General features: G+C 37.1%; 1 protein-coding gene across 1 annotated transcript in view; it reads right to left on the bottom strand.

The window, feature by feature from the left end:
* Positions 1 to 363: 363 nt before the first annotated feature.
* Positions 364 to 24915, bottom strand: part of Hr51 (Hormone receptor 51) — a 33737-nt gene continuing 9185 nt past the window's right edge. The window contains exons 2-12 of the mRNA XM_069499518.1: positions 24704 to 24832; positions 24115 to 24229; positions 17378 to 17481; positions 7876 to 7887; positions 7205 to 7319; positions 3169 to 3326; positions 2460 to 2550; positions 2191 to 2299; positions 1714 to 1828; positions 1179 to 1295; positions 364 to 608 (exon numbers count right to left, since the gene is read on the bottom strand). Coding sequence (XP_069355619.1) covers positions 370 to 608; positions 1179 to 1295; positions 1714 to 1828; positions 2191 to 2299; positions 2460 to 2550; positions 3169 to 3326; positions 7205 to 7319; positions 7876 to 7887; positions 17378 to 17481; positions 24115 to 24229; positions 24704 to 24832 — 1304 coding nt within the window. The 3' untranslated portion in view covers positions 364 to 369. The remainder of the gene's footprint in view (positions 609 to 1178; positions 1296 to 1713; positions 1829 to 2190; positions 2300 to 2459; positions 2551 to 3168; positions 3327 to 7204; positions 7320 to 7875; positions 7888 to 17377; positions 17482 to 24114; positions 24230 to 24703; positions 24833 to 24915) is intronic.

The raw sequence follows: 24915 nt of genomic DNA on the forward strand, positions 1-24915 counted from the left end.
ATAGCTCTGTCTCGTAACTCGTTTTAACTAAATTTAAGTAACAATTAAGCGACTCTGAGTATGGCAGTTAGTAACTTATCGACAGATTTCAGATAGGTATTTTGATTAATATTATTTATTTCGACCGTTAGTGGTTCCAAGTTTGACATAATATTTGAAATAGACATGGCGATGCTCTTCTTAGTTGAAACCACGGATGTTACTTAAATTGCGGTAGGTATTTACTTATGAGGTTGAAACGCATGGTAGGTACATTAGTTAATTCTCTTTACATCCTGTACACATTATTATTATGTACAATCAAAATATTTACATTAATTTACAATAACATTATTATTAAAATTAAGTAGGCATGTTCGTTGTACCATTCTAGTTTTTATACATATCAGCCAAAACCTTTTCCATTGGCGTCTGTCCAATGGTTTTGGAAAAGAACTCCCTCTCGAGTTGCTGCGGCGTGACTAGGCGCAGGAGGGGCAACAGCAGCAGCAGCCGGCCGAAGCGCGCCGGTGCTGCGCCGTGCGCAGTCCTAGCGTGGGTCATCAACATTACCTGCGCTTGGTCCTGGAGGTTCTCTATCTGGAGGGGATCTTTGAGGCCTCGGGTTTCTGTAAATTAAAGTTATTTGAATTTATCTACAAGTATTTTAAAAAGTTTTCAAAAAATCCGACTGGCGCTGCATCACGTCTAGAATTCAATCTCCTCATTTTTATTATCTAATATACCTAGAGTGGGTATTCATATCACGGAATTGGACTCACCACTTCTGTGGGCTTTCCCCGACATTAGTTTATAAATTCCCCAGACATAATTTGCGAATGACTAGGTAGGTACAGAAACGTAACGTAGGATAGGAGAAACGAAAGAGCAAAGGGGTATTTCTGGGCTGATAAAATACAGGGTTCAGTTCAGGGTATTCCGGGGATATCCTAAGCTTTTAGACTCTCCACTACACCTACGGTTTGGGTATGTAAATAGCTTGGTATATTAAACATAATCGGAAACGTGCTGCTGATAAGAGAAATTAGTGGGGTCTGTAGTATATTAAAGGAAGGGTTGATGGAAGGGGACGGGGGGGGAGGTGTATCACATCACCGTACGGAGTGTAGCCAGAGTAGTACTGGGGGGTGGGGACCAGCTACCGTGCCGAAGAACCTAGTAATGCAGCGGATAGTTACCGCACTTGAAGAGCGCGATGGCCTTCATGCAGGCGAACTCCGCGGGGTCAACCAGCACGCTGCGGTAGCGTGACACCACGGCGCGGAGCCGCCGCAGTACCCCCGACCCGCCGTTTTCTGCAATAAATATTATGTAATTAAGTACCTACATTGACCAAACTATTTTATCAGTAAAGACCTGTATACAGTGTAGGTAAGTATCCGCTTTAGTGTAATACGCAGAGTAGGGCGTGCAATGTTCGTTTCAAGTCCGAGTAAATTATGTTGATACCAGAGTCGAGTCTAGCCAGAGACCAGACACTACACGTTCCTCACGCCTGGTCTAACCGCACGCCCCAGAACATCCCTCTCTCAAGCATTATCCAATGTGTTTGTTCTAGTCGAGAGTTAACGAGTGTCAAGCGTTTAGACGGGCTGGGATGTGGAGCATTCATATCTAACACATATTCATACAAACATGCGTGTTCATGCAGCATTCCTCTCGAACACATATTCATAACATAAAGCGTCTTACTTATCAGTCTATGCTACACACCTTGGTCCATTTGCTCGGTACCGAAGAGCGCTGCGCAGGCGGCGTCGAGTGGCGCGCACCATTGGATTGCGTTCAGGAGGAACAGCTCCGACCACGCTTCTTCTAGAAGAATTACCTGAAATATCATCATCATCACCTGAAATACCTGTGGAGTTTTAACAGACTTGTGCTCTAATGGTGCGTTCATTCCGCTGCGGATCATGAGTATCGGTCCTGGGTCTTGTCAAAAAGTTACTAGAATTTCCTCGTCATACTTAATATTTCCTTTCATCGTCATTATGATCTCATCGCCGCCGCGCCGTGTCGGGATGCTATTGGGTACCGTGACTAAAATTCTGTCAGGAGAACATATTTATGAGAGGATTTGTTCTTTGAAGAAAGACGAGTTTTGATCCGTAGAATGGTTAGCATGCCACGGTCCTAAATCAAAACAGTAAAACTAGGTACGTCGATAAAGAAATTGGATAAAAGAAATACCTGGTCACGGAAGGCGAGGCTCGCGAAGGAAGGCAAGTTTTTCGCCCATTTGACTGCCATGAACAGCAAACGAGCTGCCGTTTCCGCTGCACTTTCTATACCAAGTGGCCTGAAAAGTGGAAACGAAAGAGCTCTTAGTAGCTGGTAAACCTAGATCTAGTTTACGAAATGGTAAAGGTTATAAGATCAGCAGGGAGACTAATTAGTAGATAATTATTATTATTGGTTTAGGTACTGTAGGTAGGTAAGTACATGATACAGCTACATACCCATACGGTATACAGCTTTGAGAATAACTGGAGATGGCTGGTGGGGAATATGATGTAGAATCTTCTTCGTTTGTGACGTCAATGCTGTCATCTGGAACAGCAAATAATACAACATTAGAAAAGTAAACCCCGCCCTCTGCGACTACGGCTAGATACCTAGTAAGTAGTTGAGACGATGATGATGATAATAATATTGTCTTTCAAACTTTGCTAATAAAATGCCAAAAACAGTTAACTACGAGTCGGATTCGCACACTAAGGGTTCCGTACTAACGTACCTACACAAAATTACACTTTTGAGTTTTTTTTAATTTTCATGGTGGTCATTTTGTAGTTTTCAGTTATTAGGTAGGTTATAGGTAGGTAGATATAGTCCACAACAGGTTGAGATGGCAATCGGGGTATGAGGCGGAAGAGCACCCTGAACACCCGCGCTCGCCCGCGCCGAGTTAGAGCGCGGGATGTGCGGGGCGTTTTCTCCCGATTGCCATTTCGACCTGTCGCGTACTATATTTGTTGTTATAGCAGCAAAAGAAATTCAAAATCTGTGAAAATTTCACCTGTGTACCTATCTATTAGGTACGGTTCACATTTCACAAAATACAGCCCGCTGACATACAGACGGACGGACAGCGAAGTCTTAGTCCTCCGGGTCTCGGTGGTATACTCTTCGGGTACGGAACCCAACAAAAACCGTAATTGAACATACCATCGCTATCAGAGTGCGCGTGACTCCCTCCGTGGTGGTCGTGAGAGGAGTCTGGTTGCGGAGGCTGTGCGGGTTGCGGCGGCGGCAGGGGCGCGTAGTGCGGCGACAGCAGCGGGTACCGCGCCGGCGACAGAGCCATTGCCAGCGACACTGGGGGACTGGGGAAAACAATTGATTACTATAACGCTGCAAGTATTAGTCCCGCAAATTGCTATTGTGCTGGAACCATGTCTCATTAACATTGAAATGACGTCAGTTTGACGTCAGCCGACATAAAAATATACCTACCATCAGCTCAATCTTCAGTCTAGTGCTGACGTCACTAAAATGGCCGCCACGCGCATTAGCAATTTACGGGACTAAAACTCAAAAGAGTATGAGTCCCAAAACTCGCACCCAACGCAGTTTTCAATCAGAACCCTAATTAAAAATGCGAGTGTGTTTGTTTGTTGGTTTATTGGTTTGTTCCTTGGTGTTGGTTGGTTAGTGTAAAATCCTGTGGGAACTCTTCACTTTTCCGGGATACATACCTATGTCCTATGTCCTTCCCCGGGATGTAAGCTATCTCTGTACCAAATTTCGTCAAAATCGGTTGAACGGTTGACCCGTGAAAAGCTAGGAGACAGACAGACAGACGCACTTACTTATCAGTACGTACCTACCTCAGTACCCTTATTATAAATGCGAAAGTGTGTTTGTTTGTTGGTTTATTGGTTTGTTGGAACGGATTGACGTGATTTTTTGCATGGGTAAGAGTGACATATAGGCTACTTTTTATCCCGGAAAATCAAAAAATTCCCACGCGATTTTTAAAAAACCAAAATACACGAGGGCAAAGCCGCGGAAATCAGCTAGTTCTTCAATAAAATCAATTTGCATCATAATAACAAACGCGTGTGTTATTTACATAGGTTTATTTATAAATATCTATCACCATAAACGTCAAAGGAAATTAAGTACCTCATAATAATGAATTGATACTATAATGTAGTGCCTGTTTTTTTGTTTTCCCCGCATGCGAGTTGCATTTTCCTTAAACCTATCTGGGTATAGGTACCTAGTATACTAAAACATAAGAAACCCAAGTCAGTATAAAACCCTTTATTATTTAACTCTAGTTAAATATTTCAAGCAAATAGTAAATTATTTTTACATCAAATCACAATCCATAAAAGGTTTTTGTTGTTTACTTATCCATACCTTCGGCTTCCCATCCCAGACCCCATAAAAGTCCCATAGCTGGCAAAGCTCTACAAATATTACATTAGCATAACGAATTCTCATACAAATGATTTAGTGTGGTGTGCACTCCCCTCAATTGGTATGATTTGACTGCCAAATGCTTGTGATAGCACTGTAGGTACATTATCTTAAATTGAATATAAAAGAGGCAAGAACTTTTTTATTACAGAAAATATGTTTTTACGACTTTTTTGTCTGGTTTTCTATTGCCTGCAATTTTCACTACGAAAAATTTTCGTGATTACGAAAATTTGAAGAAAGCTTTTATCGGACTGAAATATTATATTAGGTATATCCTTGAATTTTATATCTGTTAGGATCTTAAGTAAAATAGCTTCAAAATTTTATTATATTTTATTTTTCACCATGGCAACTTTACTTTTAAATAGACTATCAGTTATCATTCTGTGTTTGTTGACGCTGGTTGGTGTAAAATGGCGGGAACCGGCCAGATTGTTGACTGTCACGTTGGCAACTCTGTTTTTAAAATGTCAGCATTCTGTGACTGGTTGACGCTAGTTGGCGCAAAACGGTGGGGACCAATCGGATTGTTATTGTCACGTTGTCCAACTTAATTTTCAAATACACTATCTGTTGTCACTCGTTGATTGGGTAACGCCAGTTGGCGCGGAGTGGTGACCAATCAGATTGGGTTTCCCCTACCTTGAGGGTTCGAAACTTAGCCAGAGGTTTGGGGAGTTTGGAGAGATCATTCTCTAGAGAGATGCTGAGTACAGCGCAAATTGTGAATAGTGCGGTTAATAGTAATTATAATCAAATAAGTAATTAAGAGATTAATAAAAGTAATATTAACGCAGTAACGTGTTCGTATCTTTTCCGAGTTCCTTCAGCGCTATCTCGCCGCAGGGTGTTCCTTTTATATATCTGACATTATAAGGAGTAGCAATTCAGGAATAAAGGTGAAAAACTATTATATTCATCCAAAATCTCTAATATTAAAAGCCTTATTACGAAAACGTTCTGAATTGGTACCTACCTAAGTTTGGTAGGAACGAGATTTATAATAATACTTAGGTAGGTATACCACCTACTTACACTATGGATTCTTGCAGTTTGAAGGTTCAGCTTTTTTTTCGAAGCTTGCACGAACTAAGTAAAGTAATATGACCTATTTATGTATCCTAGTTTACCTAGGTTATCCCACCAGATGGACTAGTAAAGTATTTCATAGAAATTCATACTTGGAAACCGCAGTTGTGTCGCTGCGACACGTCTTCTGCTTTTGCTGCCTGCAGTCGACTACGGACTTGTTACAGTACGCGGCAGAAAGCAATGCACATCGACCATCGATAGCAGATTTGTAGAGCACTGTCTCTGTCGTTGAGATCGACAAAACGTCATATAGGTATGAGTGACAGAGACAATGCTGTACAAAGTCGAAATGTCTGCCGCGTAGGTACTGGAGGTACTAACTTTTCTCGTTGTACTAAGTAGATACATATTCTTAGCAGTCTTAGCGCATGATTGATGATAAGGTTTTATCAGTTGGTAGAAAAAGGGATACTTAAAGTCATGAATCATGATGATGACAAATAAGTTTTATAATTGGGTAGCACATCTAAACATCATAATGTACACTAGGTACTAGGTAGACATTTACCTATCTACTACGCATCTGTAGCCTGAACAGATCAATCGCGTCAGTTGAGCATTCAGTCACCCGTTAACCAACCTTTGATCACCTCTTTTGAGGCTTGATCCACGTCGGCTGACGTCAGGCCCTGACCCTACATTCTATTATTAAACTGCTATTTATACCTACTCTACTGTATTCCGAGGCTTCGTAAAAAACCGACCAAAGTGCGCGTCAGACTCGCGCATCGAGGGTTCCGTGCTCTGGTATTTTTTCAACATTTTGCACGATAAATCAAAAAATATTATACATAAAAATATCTTTTAGAATATACAGGTAAAGCTCTTTCATATGATACCCCACTTGGTATAATTATCTTACTTTAAAAATTGAAAATAATTATTATTTTCAAATGCCACTACAGGTGTTCTGAACATGTGCATAATAATTATAGCGTAACTTAAAATTGTATGAAAAAACATTTACTTAGATTTGACCAACTTCTGCTGTCCCGATTTTTTTCTTTCGATACAATGAAATGAAATGATCCTTACATAAAATTGACTGATCTATCAACGCACAGCTCAAACTACTAAAGACGGATCGGGTTGAAATTTGGTTTTGGTGATTTAAGGAAGGATTTTTGAAAATTCAATCCCTAAAGGGGTAAAACCTCGGTTTGAAATTTGTGTTGTGTAGTCCACCCGGACGTAGTGGCGGGAATAAGCTAGTTATTAGGTATGTTTACCTTGTGCTCGAATGATTTAAAAAAATACTTTGACTAATGTGAAAAAGTACATTGGAAGTAGGTAGGTACTACTTTTTATGAAAAAGTATAGGTACATTTTCCTACCGAAGAAAATACAAAGAAACAAGCATTTCCACAACAGCGGGCATAACGTGCGATACATGCACAGTGTTTCCGAGAGAAGAGTCAAAGACTGGGCATCCTTTGTACCTAAGTTTGCGTGTTTAAATGGTTAAATGGAACACTTTCACACCTCCATCACAGAATGGTACTATATACTACCTATAGGTACTCTGTACCCACTATAGTTACCTACGTACTGTAGCCGGCAAATGCATCATAGTTTTTTAATTATCGTGTGAAATGTCAAAAAAATACGACTGTATTATGGAACCCTCGATACGCGAGCCTGACTCGCACTTGGCCGGTTTTTTTAACCCAAACAAACTTACCCAAAGACTCCGACTGCGACGGCTGCTTCTCGTAGAGCCCTTTCTTGGTCCATGTCCCTCAAGGCTTCTGGCCTTATGGTGGCAGTGTTGCGTGGTTGACGCTCGTTTTGCACTGCTATAGAACAAGAGAACATGATAAAGAAACAAAATATAGCCTTACTAGATGATGCCCGCACTTCGTTCCGGTGGATTTAGGTTTTTTTAAAGCCCGTAGAAACTCTTTAATTTTCCGGGGTAAAAAGTAGCCTATGTCCTTCCCCGGGATATAAGCTAACTCTGTACCAAATTTCATCAAAATCGGTTGAACGGTTGGGCCGTTAAAAGCTAGCAGACAGACAGACAGACATCCATTCTAATTACTAATTTACTAATTTACTAATAATATTATAAATGCGAAAGTGTGTCTGTCTGTCTGTCTGTCTGTCTGTCTGCTAGTTTTTCACGGCTCAACAGTTTAACCGATTTTGATGAAATTTGGTACAGAGATAGCTTGCATCCCGGAGAAGGACATAGGCTTCTTTTTATCCCGGAAATTCAAAGAGAATTCCCGCATGATTTTTAAAAACTTAAATCCACGCAGACGAAGTCGCGGGCACCATCTAGTATTGTATATAGACGCTATGTAAGGTACCTGGGTCGAATATGGCCAGGCGGTAAGTAAATATGGCCACATATTATTATTTCTAAAACGCAACATTTTTTAAAACTAAACGTGGCCTTACATGGTCGAGATTCGCGACCTGGATCCGAACACCGCACCCGCCACCCCTCCCGCACAGACACCAGCTCCTCAGGAGTCGTCCAAGTAGGAAACCATGTCACCGTTATTAAATCTCACGTACTTAAGTTTTGTCCTGCCTTTTAGGTTAGTTTTCGATTTCATTAGTTTCTAAGTAAGTATTTGTTTTCATGCTGTTTGGCCTTTTGTAATTTCTGTGTGTATTTCTCAAAATACTTTTGTGTTTATGATCCGTTTGAATAAAAAGAAAAAGGCGTGACTGAAAATATGGCCATTGGCTATTGGCCATATTTACTGTATAAAATTATGGACACCTAAACTTTTTACTTTTTATTTTAGGTCATGCCTGAATACTGGCGCTGTAATAAGAAAATATACTATCGAAACTGATATCTTCTTTTATTTAACTAAGCTTTCTGCAGTTACTTCAAAAACAGTAATTATTCATACAATAAATATGGCCATATCTATGGGCATATTAACCTACGCCGTCGGAAATACGGCCATTTTCCCATTTTTTACATAAAGTAAAGAAAATCTGTAACTATTAAATGTGTTTCATACTTTTTTCAGTATTAATTATAGTTTAATAGCTACTCTTTGAGATAAATATTCTGACATGCCCTCTACTTAGTCTTCAAAAACATGAAAAAAATAGACACGAAACCTTAAGGTGGCCATATTCGACCAGGTACCTTATGTGATATTATCAATCGAAGTTCAGGTTCAGGGCGAGGTCATAAAATCAAATGGACGCCTTCGTCTAATAGTTTGAGCTGTGCGTTGATAGATCAGTCAGTCAGTCAGCTTTTCCTTTCATATACCTACATAGTGTTTTTTTTTAACAGGGACAGTATGGTGGGGAAATCCAAAACTATAGGAGATAGGTACAGGGAAGCTGTCTTGGGAAACTTTAGGTCTTCTTTTGTGAAAATAATTTTGGCATACCTACTAAATTAAAAAAAAATTAAACTTAAATCGCAGCCTCGCAGACGAAGTCGCGGGCACCATCTAGTATTGTATATAGACGCTATGTATGTGATTTTATCAATCGAAGTTCAGTGAGGGCACGCTGAACGTCGGGCGAGGTAATAAAATCAAATGGAAGCCTTCAGGGTGGCACTTGAGACACTTGGGGTGGGAGAGAACACAGCTTTACTGAAAAACTGCGTATGTGGCATTTAGATGGCAATTTTACTTTTATTGAATGACTATCCGAAATATTTTTATCGCTACTTAGGTACTACAGTAAGTAGATAATTTGAGATGAGATCTTATTTACAAGGCTGTGCTTGTTATATGGGGTGCCAGCCAGGTAACCTCCCAGTGTGCCTGTGCTGCTGGTCCCTTTTGGATGCATCGGGCATCCGAGGGGAAGAGCAGTATTCGGGCCGGTGCACCCCGGTAACATGGCTAATAATCTATCTTCGGGGATATTGTTGGCCATGGCTAATGACCTGGCAGGGGGAGGTTTCTGATGGTAAATGATCATGCAGTCTAAGATGGAAATGGGCTAGCCTGGAAGGGATATGGCAGTTTTTTTATTAAACTCGCATCCCTTTGTTTTCTACGTGCAGCTTCGCACCGGAACGCTAAATCGCTCAGCCGGCTTTGCCGGTAGGGCGGTAACAAGCCACTGCCGAAGCCTCCCACCAGACCACCAGAAATTTAGAAATTATGAAATTCCAAATCCGAATTGAAGTGAATTGGTTGGCTATAGTCCACCATGCTGGCCAAGTGTGGAGTGGCAGACTTCACACACCTTTGAGAACATCGTGGACTCTGAGGAATGCAGTTTTCTCCTTCTCCGTTAAAGCAAGTGATAAGTATTTACTTGCAACGCACATAACTCCGAAAAGTTTGAGGTGCATGCCCGGGATCGAACCCCCGTCCCCCCGACCTCCCGAATAGGAGGTGGACGTCCTAACCACTAGGCTATCAGTTATCTCATCTCGGACTTTACCTATCTTTCTATTATTATTATTATTATAATTTTCATCTGATTTAGGAAAAAATACCTAGGTTATATACTTAACTACCTATTTTTATTTATTTCTTCACATTATAATCGTCTATTCGTATCTTGAATTGGTAACAAAGGATAAAAAGCATTCTTCCTAAATCACTAGCTAATAAATAAAGGGAAAAATGAAAATTAAACTGTCGGAGTAGCTACAGTCACACAGTTAAATGTTTGTGAATTAGGTATGTAAATATTGAATGGATGAACGTATAATATTTTAAACTAGCTTATGCCCGCGACGTCGTCCGCGTGGACTACACAAATTTTAAACCCCTATTTTACACCCTTAGGGTTGATCTTTAACTATGAGATTTTAACATATTATGAGCTTAATGAAATATTTCATACTGCTAATTGCAAAAATATTAACTACAAAATTTCTTTATATACACTTCAAAACTGACAGAGTTTCATACAAACTTCAAACCCCTATTTTACCCCTTTAGGGGTTGTATTTTAAAAATCCTTTCTTAGCGGACGCCTACGTTATAATAGCTATCTGCATGCCGAATTTCAGCGCGATTCGTCCAGTAGTTTGAGCTGTGCGTTGATAGATCAGTCAGTCAGTCAGTCACTTTTTCCTTTTATATATATAGATATAATTAAGTGTGTATAATAATATTATATTATTTTCACGTAGTACGTTCTCCCATAGTGTCAACGTTGCAGAGTGTCGGGTCGTGCGAAACAGTAGGTCCTCTTTATTTCATGCAGCGACTCTACGTGACTCTACCATAGAACTTTGTTCCTTTCTGGGATAGTTTGTGCATTTTGTTAGGTACATCCGATTTTTAAAAATTTTTTATGTGGTGCACCCGATCTACGACATTATTAAAAAAAACGTATATACCTATTAGTTTAAATCACTGGGCCTAGAAACTTGGAATTTCTCATGTAAATTTTTAACCTATAACTTAAACCCCACTAAGAAAAGATTTTCAAAAATTCCGACCAAACGCAACCGTGATGTAAGATGATAGATCAGGCAGTCAGTCAGTCAACTTAGGTAGGTAAGTAGGTAGGTACATAGTTCTGCTTCTGCTATATAACTTATGTTATTAAGGCAGCTAGAGAATTATGTTTTTTGTTGTTTGTACTTAGGTAAGTATATGTTTATTATTAACTGTTTTCTCTCTCATTACTTTTATTATCATTGCCAAAGCCGAATAAATTGCTAAGCCCAGAACGTCTGTGCCCAGAATAAATGATAGTCAAAGAGGTAAGAGGTGAACCTGATAAAAAGTCAATTTTTAAATAGGTATAGGTACTAATAACTTGAATTTTTTGTTCATATGAAAGTCTGTATATTAGAAGAAGGCCTTAAATTTTTTGTGCTTGACAATAATCTAATCCGTGATAAGGATGTTTTTTATCAAAACCAAAAGTAGGTAAGTACCTACCTAAATCCTTTTGAAAATAGAGCTATCACTGAACTATAATGTAACCAGAATATACTAGATAGGCAGTAGGTAAGTAGATTTTATTTGATTCCGTCCAGTTAAATAAGTTTAATCAATCTCAGCAGAACCACCACAAATAAAACAGTAGTTAACTTACACTCACACTATCTCCCCACTATAAATCAAACGCCCCACCCACATCCGGCCGCAGCCATGTTTGAGGTCACACTTCCGTGTGAGAGTGAGAGGGGAATACTTTTTCATGTGTACTGCATAATTCGATCTTTAGTGTAATGAAGGACTGAATTTTCAGTCGCCAATAGGACTTTAATAGGGAAGTAAAACTTCGACTAACAGTTTTTACATGGAAAATCTGGCCTAATAATAAATTAAAGTTTGACTAGCGATCGAAAACTCAGCACTGAAAAGATATATATATTATGTACTTAATAAGTAGGTATTATAGAATGTACTTGCACTAAATTATTTTTATATATTTTTTATGCTTTTGTGGCTAAAGTGGGGCACATTGATGCAGAAAAATTCAAAATAACATTTCACTTCATACTTACATCATTAGGTATAGTTAATATAGTTTTTGTTCTGTTCTATGCTTAGCAAATATTATAAATATTACATAATTATAATTATAATAAAAATAGGTTAAATAAGAAAAAAAATTATAAAATTTAAGTTAAAAACGGGATTTGTATCATTCTGCCCCACCGAAGGGACACTTTGATCATTATCTTTTCCAACTTTGTCCTTTAGGCCATAAGTCAATTGAACAATAAATTTTAACCCTGTTTTCAGAAAAAAACAGAAGGCTTTAAAACCTCCTTCCTTGCAAAACAAACAGATAGGTAAGTATAAAAATATGAAAAATAAAACAACCCTTTGAAAAGGATATTGTCATAATTGAAAAATAAAATCAAGTACATACTTAGATCAGGTGCGAGCCTCATCTGTTTCACATCCCTAAATCCATTTAAAGCGACACTGAGTTAAACACAGACATCCTTTTCACTCATACACAAAAACTAACCATTTCATCTCTCTCAGTCACCGCTCCTGATCCACCGTTAGTGGTTATTGATTCCAGAATATCATCTGAATCCACTATAAACTCTCTACCAAAGACCTAAAGTTGATTTTCCTTCGGGTTTGGTTAGGGATTTATAATTTTGACGATTGAAAAGGCGACCCTAAGCCTTTTGAGTTTGAACTCATACTTGTTCAGCTTAAAAGTTAGAAATCCGTCGCATTATTTGATTGCCACCAATTTATGGTTAATTGAATTTGGTATTTCATTTCTCATGCTTTAGGGTCCATATTTGTGTAATGTACCGTTTCAGGCGGTAGCCGATTAATTCGGGATGGATTTTGGAGGTTTATGTTGGGATTAAAATCACATTAATCAGTGTCTATAGCTTTAACTCGGGTATAAACAGTTAAGTGTTAGGGTACGCGACGTTGGATTTTAGGTACACTCATGATCTACATACGTTTCTAATAATACGTTTGAGCCTCAATAGCTCAACGGGTAAAGGAGTGGACTGGAAACCGACAGGTCGACGGTTCAAACCTCGCTCGTTGCACTATTTGTCGTACCTACTCTTAGCATAAGCTTGACGCTTAGTTGGAGAGAAAAGGGGAATATTAGTAATTTAACATTTATTGCTATCCATTTCATAAAGTTTGATAAGACAAAGATATAGATATCATTAGATTTAATAGATCTGTCATTTTAGCTTAGTTTAGCCACATTGTAGTTGGCGGAGCTCACCTACCTACAATTATTTATAAAATCTAATTTACGTATTTCAACCTTTTAATTACTTAAGTAAGTATACTTAGTCTACCTAATTCACCTTTAGTTACCTACTAGTGGCTAGCCTTTGAGTTCTCTTTTTTACAACAAAAATCCTAAAATCTTTTCTTCTTAACATCAACTGAATTCGCTTTTCCAACCAATTTTTATTCTTAAATACATTTTAACAACACTGAACATTCTTTTATTTCTTTTACCTAAGCCTTGTGTTCACGACGATACTACCTTAAACGTACCTACCTATAGCCATAGGAAACGTTGCAGGATTAAATCTAAAGTCAGCCGTTTAGCATTTCATTTTACAAATGAATCTTCAAATTTACTCCTCTATCTATAAATTAGTCAAGATTAAAACTAAAGCAAGTGATCTTTAGGAAAGTTTTAGAAAAGTAAATGAATTTATTATGTCCCTTCTTTTAATTTATTAAACTTTTCGATAATGATCCCTAAGCATAGTTTAATAAATACCTAAATAAATCTTCTTAGATATAGGTAGTATAAAACAGTCACAGTCCGCTTTTCTCTATGTTCGTATTCGCATATTTTCAATGCGATTTTCAATATTAGATATTTAAATACCACTCTTTGCGTTGCGTAGTTGCTGTGTAAAAAGTGGACCATGCGAAAACAGGACTAGTTATAGCAGTACCTAAGTACCGACATAATAGATTAAAAAAAATTGTAGATACGTCTTAAGACACAAAATAAATAAAACACACACTGGTACGTACTTTATAACCGATTTATATCTTATTGGCTTCAGAATGAATAGAATAAAGAATGCTGTGACCACTGCAAGAAAAAAATAATATAAGTAAGTATAATACATTAAATACCTAACGCTCATTAAAATTTAAGATAGGACTTTGGAACAAAACGTGCAAAATTAAAATAGGCGTTAATGAACTCCACGCGGACGTTTGATAAAGCAGAGCATCAGAGCCCCTAGGATAACGAGATTGTCGTGTCGACATCTCAAAGTGTAACCGAATTAAGCTTTCCTTTTCACGCGAGAGAGTCGAGAGCAAAATAATGCAAAGCTTAAAGCAATAAAGGAACAACTAAAAGAGCCTCCCGTTAGGGGGGACGCTGCAGGGAGGTATCCTCGGTCCACGTCACTTCAACAAGTACGAAGTCTTTTTGTCAGTTTCTTTTTGTGTTAAATTGGATCAATGTTTTAATGTTCAATACGTTATGGTAATCGGACGGAGTTTGATTGTTGGATTTGATTACTGTTCTTAAAATGTTGTTTTGAGTCGCCGTGTTTTGATTGAGTTTGTTTTAGATGTTTGGTTTTCATCACAAATCTCAACAGTTAATTACACTATGTACCTATGTAGGTTTATTCGCTGGAAATATGAGTATAAAAGTACAAAGATAACAGTTTTAACATATTCTGATATTTAAGTAGTGCAAACACTGAAAATGATGATTTAAATGATCTGCTTAGTTAATAATGAACATTAATCATATTTAGAAGCTTTTTTCTAAATAGTCTATTAAGTATATTAATAAAAATAATAAATTAATAGGTAGGTACTTTGATTTAACGCTTATTATTAGTATATATTTATATAAGTTTTTTATAATTAACAGATAACCTATGTTTAAAATGTCATAAGGATTTATAAACGAAATTGTGGTAAAATTTTTGTAGGAGGTATTTAATGAGTTTGCCTAGGTACCTAAATACATATCGCAACTATATCTAGGTAAATAACTGTTAAATAAAAAACTCATTTGCTTTAATCATTAGTAAATAATGATCATTGCAAATTTTCTAATATTGTAAGCCGCAATTTGTAAATTAATGATGTGGTCAAACGCCCCTCCAGCGGGGGTGCTCATTTGAATGTAAAGCGTGAACCACCGGAGGCAGTGCTTTGTAGTTTTTGCTTAATTATCTGTATTTGCGAGAATGTGGCATTCGTTATGACGGAGGCGTGGATAGACTTATTAAATTGAGCTTAAGGGTATTATGAGGTTGACATTGTTAGCAGAGATTTGTTTTCGGTTTTTCACTGTCGTATATATCTACCTGCCTACCTACTTGTGTTTTTCAATAACTGATGTTACTGTAATTACTAATTCTTATTTAACTTCAGACACCATGAAAATACTAAGTACATTAGATAGACCGTAGGTATGTGAACTCAGAGTGCCAACTCCTCAATCCTGCAGACGCAGAGGCTCTGTTTAGGTACCTAGGTAAATCTCGAGGACTTGGATTTGCCGATTGTGATGCTATATTGCAGGTACCATAGATACCTATTGTTCTTATTGAATTGTATGTAGTAAGTAAATTGTCTTTTTGAGAAATTCGTTAGCTCAACTTTACATCTTTAAAAACCTTTTAGATAAAGGCAAGGGTTGAAAAATATTTGGTCACGCGCCGGCACGTGTCCGTAGCCGCCCGTATACAAATTAGGGCTTAGGTACGGATCCAAAAAGTTTGTTCGCATTTAAAATTTCAAGCTAAGTCGCGCATACGATTGTTAGTTTAGTTTACATGAATGGTTTTAGTGTAATAATTTAAATGGGGATTGCTTTTTATAAACTTTAAGTTGTTAGGCCATTATAGCGGCAATGAGGAAAATCAAAGTTTAAGTTTGAAATTTTGCATTGTTAAAATATTTTGAAATGAGTTGAAATCCCGTGGGAACTCTTTGTATTTCCGAAATACTTATAAAGTAGCCTATGCCCATGCCTAGGACACAAGATATCTTTTTATTCAGATACAAGTTAGCCCTTGACTGCAATCTCACCTGGTGGTAAGTGATGATGTAGTCTAAGATGGAAGTGGGCTAACCTGGAACCTCTGTACAGAGCGTCAAAATCGGTTGAGCGGATGGGCAGTGAAGTTATCACTTATCAGACAGACAGACAGTTAGTCGAACACTCTTTCGCATTTTATAATATTAAGTAGTATGGACATGGAAGAATTATTGCTTCCTAAATCCATGGGATATGGATTTATTTGACGAATTATCGCAACAATGAACATCGTGTTAAAATGTCTGCACTTTGTTAGCAACCAAATTAATACATTGACTTGCTTCATACGTTCAATCGCAATTACTGTTTCTGGCTATAACAAAGCGCAGAGGAGAGGGGTGGTGCGCTTGTCTGTACCAATATCTCCTCGCCTAATTGATTCTGCGTGTGACGGGAGTCGTTTCGCAGATTTGTCGGTTTATGGCTCTGTATGGGATGTTTTGATAGGTTATGACGTGTGGGTTCGTGGGAATGATGACTTATTTGCTTTTTTATTGCTGTTATTACTTATATTGATTTGTATTACAATTAAATAGGAGGGAGGTAATGAAGAAAGTTTTCCTTTACAGTCAATTTAGAATAGGTACTTACAAAAAATCTTTATCTTTTGAGTATGGTCGCCTTTTTCCGAATCCGATTATAAAAAAATGTATTTACCTACATAATATTTTATTAACTTTCATTTATGTATTTACAAAACGCATATTTGCTATCATATTTTTAACAAAATGTTTAATATGTTTAAAAAAATAAAATTAGTTCATATTTTATTATTATTAGATATTATAGCTTACTTTTAGGGTTCCGTACCTCAAAAGTAAAAACGGAACCCTTATAGGATCACTTTGTTGTCTGTCTGTCTGTCGGTCTGTCAAGAAACATACAGGGTACTTCCCGTTGACCTAGAATCATGAAATTTGGCAGGTAGGCTGGTCTTATAGCAGATATAAGGGGAAAAATCTGAAAACTGCGAATTTGTGGTTACATCACACAAAAAAAAATTGGTCATGAACTAAAAATTAGTATTTTCAATTTTCGAAGTAAGATAACTATATCAAGTGGGGTATCATATGAAAGGGCTTCACCTGTGCATTCTAAAACAGATTTTTATTTATTTTTATGCACCGTGCGCGAGCCTGACTCGCACTTGGCCGGTTTTTATCCTGTAAAATCAAAAAGTTTTCACGGGACTTTTAATAAACTGACGGGGACGAAGACGTAGGCATCATCTACTTAAGTAGTTTCATATATTAGTTCCTCGTATAAGAAGTAGGTAAGTAGGTTACATAGGAATCTTTCGATAGGTATGTAGTCGCAACTTGCAGCGGTCAGCCTACTTCAAAAGTTCAAACTGCCCGTGTATGACTGCTTAAGGTAAGAGCGATCAAAAACCAAGATAACTTACCATCTTTATTCATTCCCATGGCCAGACATTTCTTGAGGCGACACGCTTGACACTGGTTTCGGTGCGCTTTGTCAACCACGCATCTTCCTGTACCGGCTTGACACCTAAACAATGAAATGGAAATCGTCATTCAGGCTTTCGACGGGGTCATGCAGGTAACTAACTGGTGTCCGGTGTTCCTGCTGATTTTTCTCCTGTTGCGTAGGATTGCTGGGCCATCGGACTATGAATTGAGTTAATAGAAAATGCACCTGTGTTTGCGCACACACTAATGTTAATATTATTTCCTGCATAATGGGCTATAGTCTCCATTGAAATTGGTCACTGTGGCAAAATTTGGTCAGGCGAAAATTTAAATATTTTCTCAAAGAAATTTTCTCTGGAGACTATGGAGATCAATGCGTACCTAGGTGGCACTATATGGCACTGATCTTCCTGGTCAATCTCCTACGCTTAACGCTACGCCCTAATCTAAAACATCGAACCAGGCATCGGACTCTTATCCCACACATCCCCAATCTGGTTTAAGTATCTATTAAATAACACACACACACACATAACATTAAATAACACATTAAATAATTATAAAACTAGTAGGTGTAAAGCATGTCTTTAGAAAAAACGATCCAGATGAAACGTTGGTTGACCAGATTAAAGGAGCTACTTGACTCATATCTAATTTCGTCCAATAAATGATTATTTATTATAGTATTTTGCTTAAGACAACGAAATATATCAATAACAATTATTAAAAACGCAGGATGGATATATAAATCCAATTAAAAAAAATACAATTTTTAAAATATAAAAATAAAATAAAATAATCATTTATTTGCAAGAATGTTTGTACAAGAAAGATGAAAATTACACTATAATCAGAGGCCATAACATTCTACTAAATTAATAGTGTGCAAATATTTTTGAGTACCAATTTGTAAAATAATTACTTAATAGTCAATGAAACAAAAAATTAAATTAATAGTCAAAAAACAATTATAAGCAAAATACATAATAATGATTAGGTACAATTTTATAATGTCACAAAGTCAGAAATTATACCATGGTATTAATATTATCCTCGAAGAACTCATTCACCGCATAATAGCACCAGTTATTTTTATTTGAAACGCAGAAAACGCTGTCAGCCATGATGTGACGTCATTAAATATGTAAACAAAGAAATGTCATCCCTATGTCACGCGTGGACTAACGTAGTATCCATATATATAAAATTTAAAGTCCGTAAAAGTTTGTCAGGACTTTAAATTATCTACTTTTTTTACATTCTCGGATGATACAATAACGATAATTACTATATTTTTCATGTAAACTAGTATAGAAGTCATGTTTATTAAACTTTGGGAGGTTGTGCTGTTGTTTACAAATGCATGACGTCAGAGCACAGATAATCTATCGGCCAAACATGGCCGACAGTGTTTTCACCTGTCTAAGAAAAATATATTTTTAAATTAAAGTTTTACGGTTTTTAGGGCGCAAAAAAATATAGTGTTAATTTTTTTGATCTAATAGGACAAATATTAACCATTTAAGACCTACTTAAAAAAAGGGTCAACTAGCCTATTGTCAGTCAGAAAACTTTTTGTTTCACTCACTCTGCAAACATCAGAAGCATAGGTACGTCTGACTCGGCAACATTCTGAAAGTCTGCGGCGTGTCTTCGGGGTCTACCGTTAAGCTAGTACAAAACGTATGAGCAGAGTGTTCTGTGATGAGCAAGCAGAGTGTAAAAGTGTAAAATGTTAAAATGTAAAAGTGCCTCATCCATACTAATATTATAAATGCGAAAGTGTGTCTGTCTGTCCGTCTGTCTGTCTGTCTGTCTGTCTGTCTGTCTGTCTGCTACCCTCTCACGGCCCATCAGTTCAACCGATTTTGACGAAATTTGTTACAGATATAGCTTGCACCCCGGGTAAGGACATATAGGCTACTTTTTATCCCGGAAAATCAAAGAGTTCCCACGGGATCTTTAACATCCTAAATCCACGCGGACGAAGTCGCGGGCATCATCTAGTAAATAATAAATAAGAAGTAAGTATCTAAAGCAGTAGGTATAGGATGTGTAGGCAATTATTTATCCAATAAAATAAATAGGTATTTATTTACCATATAGCATAAGTAGGGTCCTATCTATAAGAATTCGCCCAAAGCATTAAAGAAAAAGCAATCAAACCAGACAAATCTCAGTAAGAGGAAAACTACTGGAATTGAATAGCAACAATCTGCGGACGCGGACTAATAAAGATTAAAGATATTTCATTACTCGTAATCCTTCATATAATAGGCTTACGTCGGTTGACATTTGTTGCAATCGGCCTTTGAAAGGGAAGCATGGTCGATGTATATACGAGAAAAATTATAGGATTTAGCAACGTGCCTTGTGGTACACCGCCACTTTAAAAATATGTAGGTAACATCCATATTACATAGACCTAATTAATATTATTATCAATTGTTAGTAGCCTTGCTATCGCTTGATTAAACGAAAAAAAGACATCTTTAAGCTATAAAAGACATCCGTGAAATCAATTTGCTCACCATAAAGAACCACATGTCACACTTGACCATAAGGGTGCGTACACAATATATTAATAACATTATAGCGGGTGCCGAATAATTGGAAGGGGCCGAAGAGGGCCAAATGTTAAACTGTTTTTAATATTATCCGTACATCTACCCTTATAGTAATGGGTGTTTGAGATAAGTGATTTTTTATAGTTAAAATATCAAAATTTGGTATTTATCTATTTGTATTTTAAGTAGGCAGCATCTACTTCACAATCTATTAGCTGAGACCTTGGAGAGACTGACTGCTCGATATTTTTTTTAACATACCTACGGTTCAATCCGCTTTAAAAACTTGAGAATTAAATGTTTCTATTGATTGACTTTTACTAAAATTTCTTGTGAAAAATTACTGTCTAAATTTTCATAAGACTACAATGGAAGGTTCTACTACTTGTTTACCTTCCGGCCATACTAAATTTATATAAAAGAAAAAGGTGACTGACTGACTGCTCTATCAACGCACAGCTCAAACTATTGGACGGATCGGGCTAAAATTTTGCATGCAGTTATTGTGACGTAGACATCCGCTAAGATAGGATTTTTAAAAAGTCAACCCCTAAAGGGGTAAAATAGGGGTTCAAAATTTGTGTGGTCCACGCGGACGAAGTCGTGAGCATAAGCTACTTAGTTATAAATAATACAGAGACCTAATCCCACTTAGACAAAGTTGCTGGTATCATCCAGTAGAAAATAAAAGCAGAGCTCCTCTTATCAGTAAGTATGTCTGTAGCACAACAAACCCCAGATGCAAGCAGAATTAGAAATATGCACAGAGGATTAAGTGGATTCGGTCCTCATTGAAGAGCATCTCCCCTATTGTCATTTTGGCGGAGTCTCTTACAGATGTGACTCCTATACATATTTTTGGTGGCAGGTTTTTGATGGGGATTAAGGGATCGTTTGATATCTAGCGTTCTTGATTGTAAATTAATTTTTAGGGTGAGTTTGTTGTGATGTTTGTTTTATCAAACACCGAAATTGAATAGATAACTATTGTATTGTTTGATATTGAGAGTTATTCTTTGAGAAAATTCGCGGATTAATAAACAACTAAGTATAATACTAACCTGACACTTAGGTATCCAACTTAACATAGATTAGCTATAACTAGACTAATAGGTACCTATAACACAAATATCTAATAGGGTAATAGGTAGGTATAGCAACACAATTCATTATACAAAAAACCAATTGTACATGTGTTGCTTAGCAACAAATAGGATTGAGCAAAGGTCTACCTTCAATCTCAACAAATCCCTTTTTCGTGCTTCGATGAGCTGGTAATTGTTAGACCAACCATTACAATCCAAATCAAGCTTCCATCTGAGATGGACATGGATTTAAGAAATACAAAGTATCCACACGATTAAAAGATTTAAATCCACGCAGATGAAATCGTGGTTATCATCTTGGTCTTCTTATACCCATATAAACAATACGAAGACCTGAAGATTAGAAAGGAGAAAATGTTTTTGAGTACCCTGGTGGTTCCTGCTGATGACATCAAACGAACCACAGGGAGCTGTTGGATTCAGGCGGCGCAAGACTGTGGCGAGGCGTGTGAAAGTCCCTGGCTACAAGAAACCTATGTCCAGCAGTGGAAGTTTATCGGTTGTAGATGATGATGGTTATGATGATCCTACGGGATCCTAAGAAAGGATTTTGAGAAATTGCAACGAGATCTTTAAAAACACGGTAGATCCACGTGGATGAAGTCGCGGCAATAAGCGAATAAATCCATATTAATATCATAAATAGAAAGTGCCTACTAATATTTCACGGCCTATTTGTTGCATCCGGCTTTGACGAAATTTGGTACCTAAGACATAGTTTGCCTCCCGAAGACGGATGTGGGCTGCTTTTTATTTCAGAAAATCAAAGAATTCCCACAGGATTTTTAAAAACCTAAATCCACGCGGACGATGTTGCTGGCATCATTTACTTGAGAAGTAAATAAGATTAAAGTTGCTAAATCGGAGAAAGTCAAATCGACTAAATAATGAGGTCACAGATATGACACAGTCCGCGGTCTATGACCAGACATACGGACGTGTAGCACCTGTTCTAACAACCTAAAGGTAAAGTTTGGCCAAAATATTATGTGTAACACCATTGTTCAAATTGGGCTAGGTGCTGAACCTGAATCATCTTTGTCTTTTGTATTTCGGTTCTGTGTCATATTGTTGCCCAATTTTTTTGTTATTGAATTAATTAGTACTGAAACTATACGTTTGTACACGTTTACCTAAGAAATAATTTATTAAATAGGAAGCTAGCGGTAGGTATACAAAGAAATATTTTTATATCTAATGTTAAAAGTAAAAATAATAATAATAATCTAAATATATAAATGGAAAAGGTGACTGACTGACTGACTGACTGACTGATCTATCAACGCACAGCTCAAACTACTGGACGGATCGGGCTGAAAGGCATGGCTGAAATCAGGGCAAAACATATTATGATAATGTAGACTACAATTAATATCGATATTTCAAAATTATCGTACTAATCGTGTACATACCCGTTATTTAGGTAGGTACTAACTTATGCCCGCGACTTCGTCCACGTGGACTATACAAATTTCAAGTCAATATTTTACCCCCCTTAGGGGTTGGATTTTAAAAATCCTTTCTTAACGGATGTCTACATCATAATAGCCATGTGCTTGCTAAATTTGTGCCCAATCTGTCCAGTAGTTTGAGCTGTGCGTTGATAGATCAGTCAGTCAGTCACCTTTTCGTTTTAAATATTTACTTACTTATTACTTACTTTATACCTAATAAACCACAGAAAGTCCTTCATTCCTTGAAAGGTGAAGCCTAGTTACAAGGAAACAAAATAGGTAGGTATACCTACCTAAGTACATAAAAAAATATATTGGCACACATTAATAGTCATCAAAAAGCAAATTGGTATGTTGCACACGAAAAGTAATTTAGTTCAATTGTAGTATTTTGCAATAAAACATCTGTTTAAATATACTTAATGGCGACATAATTTTGAAAAACAAATAGTTTGAAAAGAAAATTATGTTACCAAATTGGGAATTTTTTCCATATTGAAAATGACATTAAATCAATGCTTCGATAGCACTTAGATGAAAAAAAACAAACATACTTAGTTTATGATTAGATAGTTTATTGGTGTTGTAGACAACCATTTTTGAAAGATTTTAGGAAAACCCTGTTCATTCGCAAAGTAAAAATTATTTTAAGCTCTAGTGGTAAGATAATATGGTCAGCTGAAAGAAACAGTCCACGGTTTTTACAAATGAAAAATTGTGAATTCTAACGGGTAGGTTAAAGCTAGGTGGTCGAAGAAGGTATAAATAGACTTCTCGGGAAATAAGAAGAAGAATAAGAATAAGAAGAATAAGAATAATTTATTTAGAATTTAGAATTTAGACACAAGAAACAAGTTTCCTACCCTCTGCACTAGGAAAACCCTGTATTGCAGAAGGCAGTTACAAGTTTTCTAAAACTAAGGACTTAATATATATTATATCTAATATTATACTAAAATTATAGATAAGAGTGAGTGTGTGTACGTGTGTGTTTTCTGTATGTGTGTGTGTGTATATATATGTGTGTGTGAGCGTGTGTATGTGTGTGTGTGTGTGTGTGAGCGGGCGCGCACGCAAACTATATTCTAATTTTTAAAATATTTTCTGTTTCTTCATAGCCTTTGGATGCCAGCCAGGTTTTAATTGCTTTGGTCAAATTGAATTTATTTATTTGGTATATTTTGATATCTTTGTTAGCCCTGCTAAATATATTATACGCCAATGATGAGCTAAATTCATATTGTGATCCAGCGAAACATGTATTTGTAGAGTGCGTAGGAAGTTTGATTACTCTTTTGCTATTGTCTATAGTGCTGGGATCGATTTCAGAGTGGAAGCGCAAAATTATTGAACATAAGTATTGTTGCCGGACATTAAGAATGCTAGTAAGTATAGCCTAAAAGTATAGCTTAGTAAATATAAGTGTTAAGTATATTTTATAACACAATTAATTTATAATAGAGCCGCAGCAAAAACAGCTGAAAACGGCAAGGGGCGCAAGTATGCCTCTCTTATCGAGAGTTACATTTTTGTCCCGTTTGCCGTGGAGAGAGGAGAGAGTAGGTATGCAATTTTAATAACAAACCTGTATATAAGCTTTCTCCTCACAGATCTTTTGAAGAAACCGCTACAACCGTTGCAAGCGAGGATGCCGTAGTGCTTCCCCGAGCTCGTGTCCCCACACACCACGCACACCAGACCTGGCCGAGGAAAAGCATGGGAGATGTATATGCGCGCGCAAACTACGGGATCCAGCGTTAAGCTTTAAAATTACTTTAATAAGAAGTAGGCACCAAGCTGTTTTACGGCTAAAATTAATTAATAAATCAATCTATCTGTCGATCGAAAATTGCATGATCTTTTCTGACAAATAACAATGTTGCAAGCATTGGCTACAAGGTAATTAATGTACCAGATTACAGATCTAGATTGATTATTATTATTAATTCCGGCCGTTAGGTATGTTTATCTGATTTTATATTTTGAGATAGTCCTATCCTACCTGCCATCCTATCTGCCATCTATGTCTAAAAGATACCATTATATCTAAGTAAATACCTACCTTATTTAGTCTTACTCCTAGGTATATATTTCTCTAAAGATGGAAATAATGTTATGTTCCAATACATTTTATATGACAGGACAAAACAAGGTCCTATAAAGGCATGGCTTACCCAAGTGGTTGGTCTTCTTAGAAGGTGGGTCTGGCAGCCAAGGTCGCAGTGCCGGCGGTGCTAAAGCAGCTGCTACCAACGCGGCTGATGTTGGTGGGGACCAGCGAAGAGGGGAGGTGTTGTCTTCACCTGTGAATAAACATTAAACATAATAATACTCATACTTCGTATCACTCACTCCAAGAAGTTTAGACTCTGATTTTTTTTGTCTA

The sequence above is a fragment of the Maniola hyperantus genome, chromosome 7 (genome assembly GCF_902806685.2).
Source record: "Maniola hyperantus chromosome 7, iAphHyp1.2, whole genome shotgun sequence".
NCBI classification, from domain to species: domain Eukaryota; kingdom Metazoa; phylum Arthropoda; class Insecta; order Lepidoptera; family Nymphalidae; genus Maniola; species Maniola hyperantus.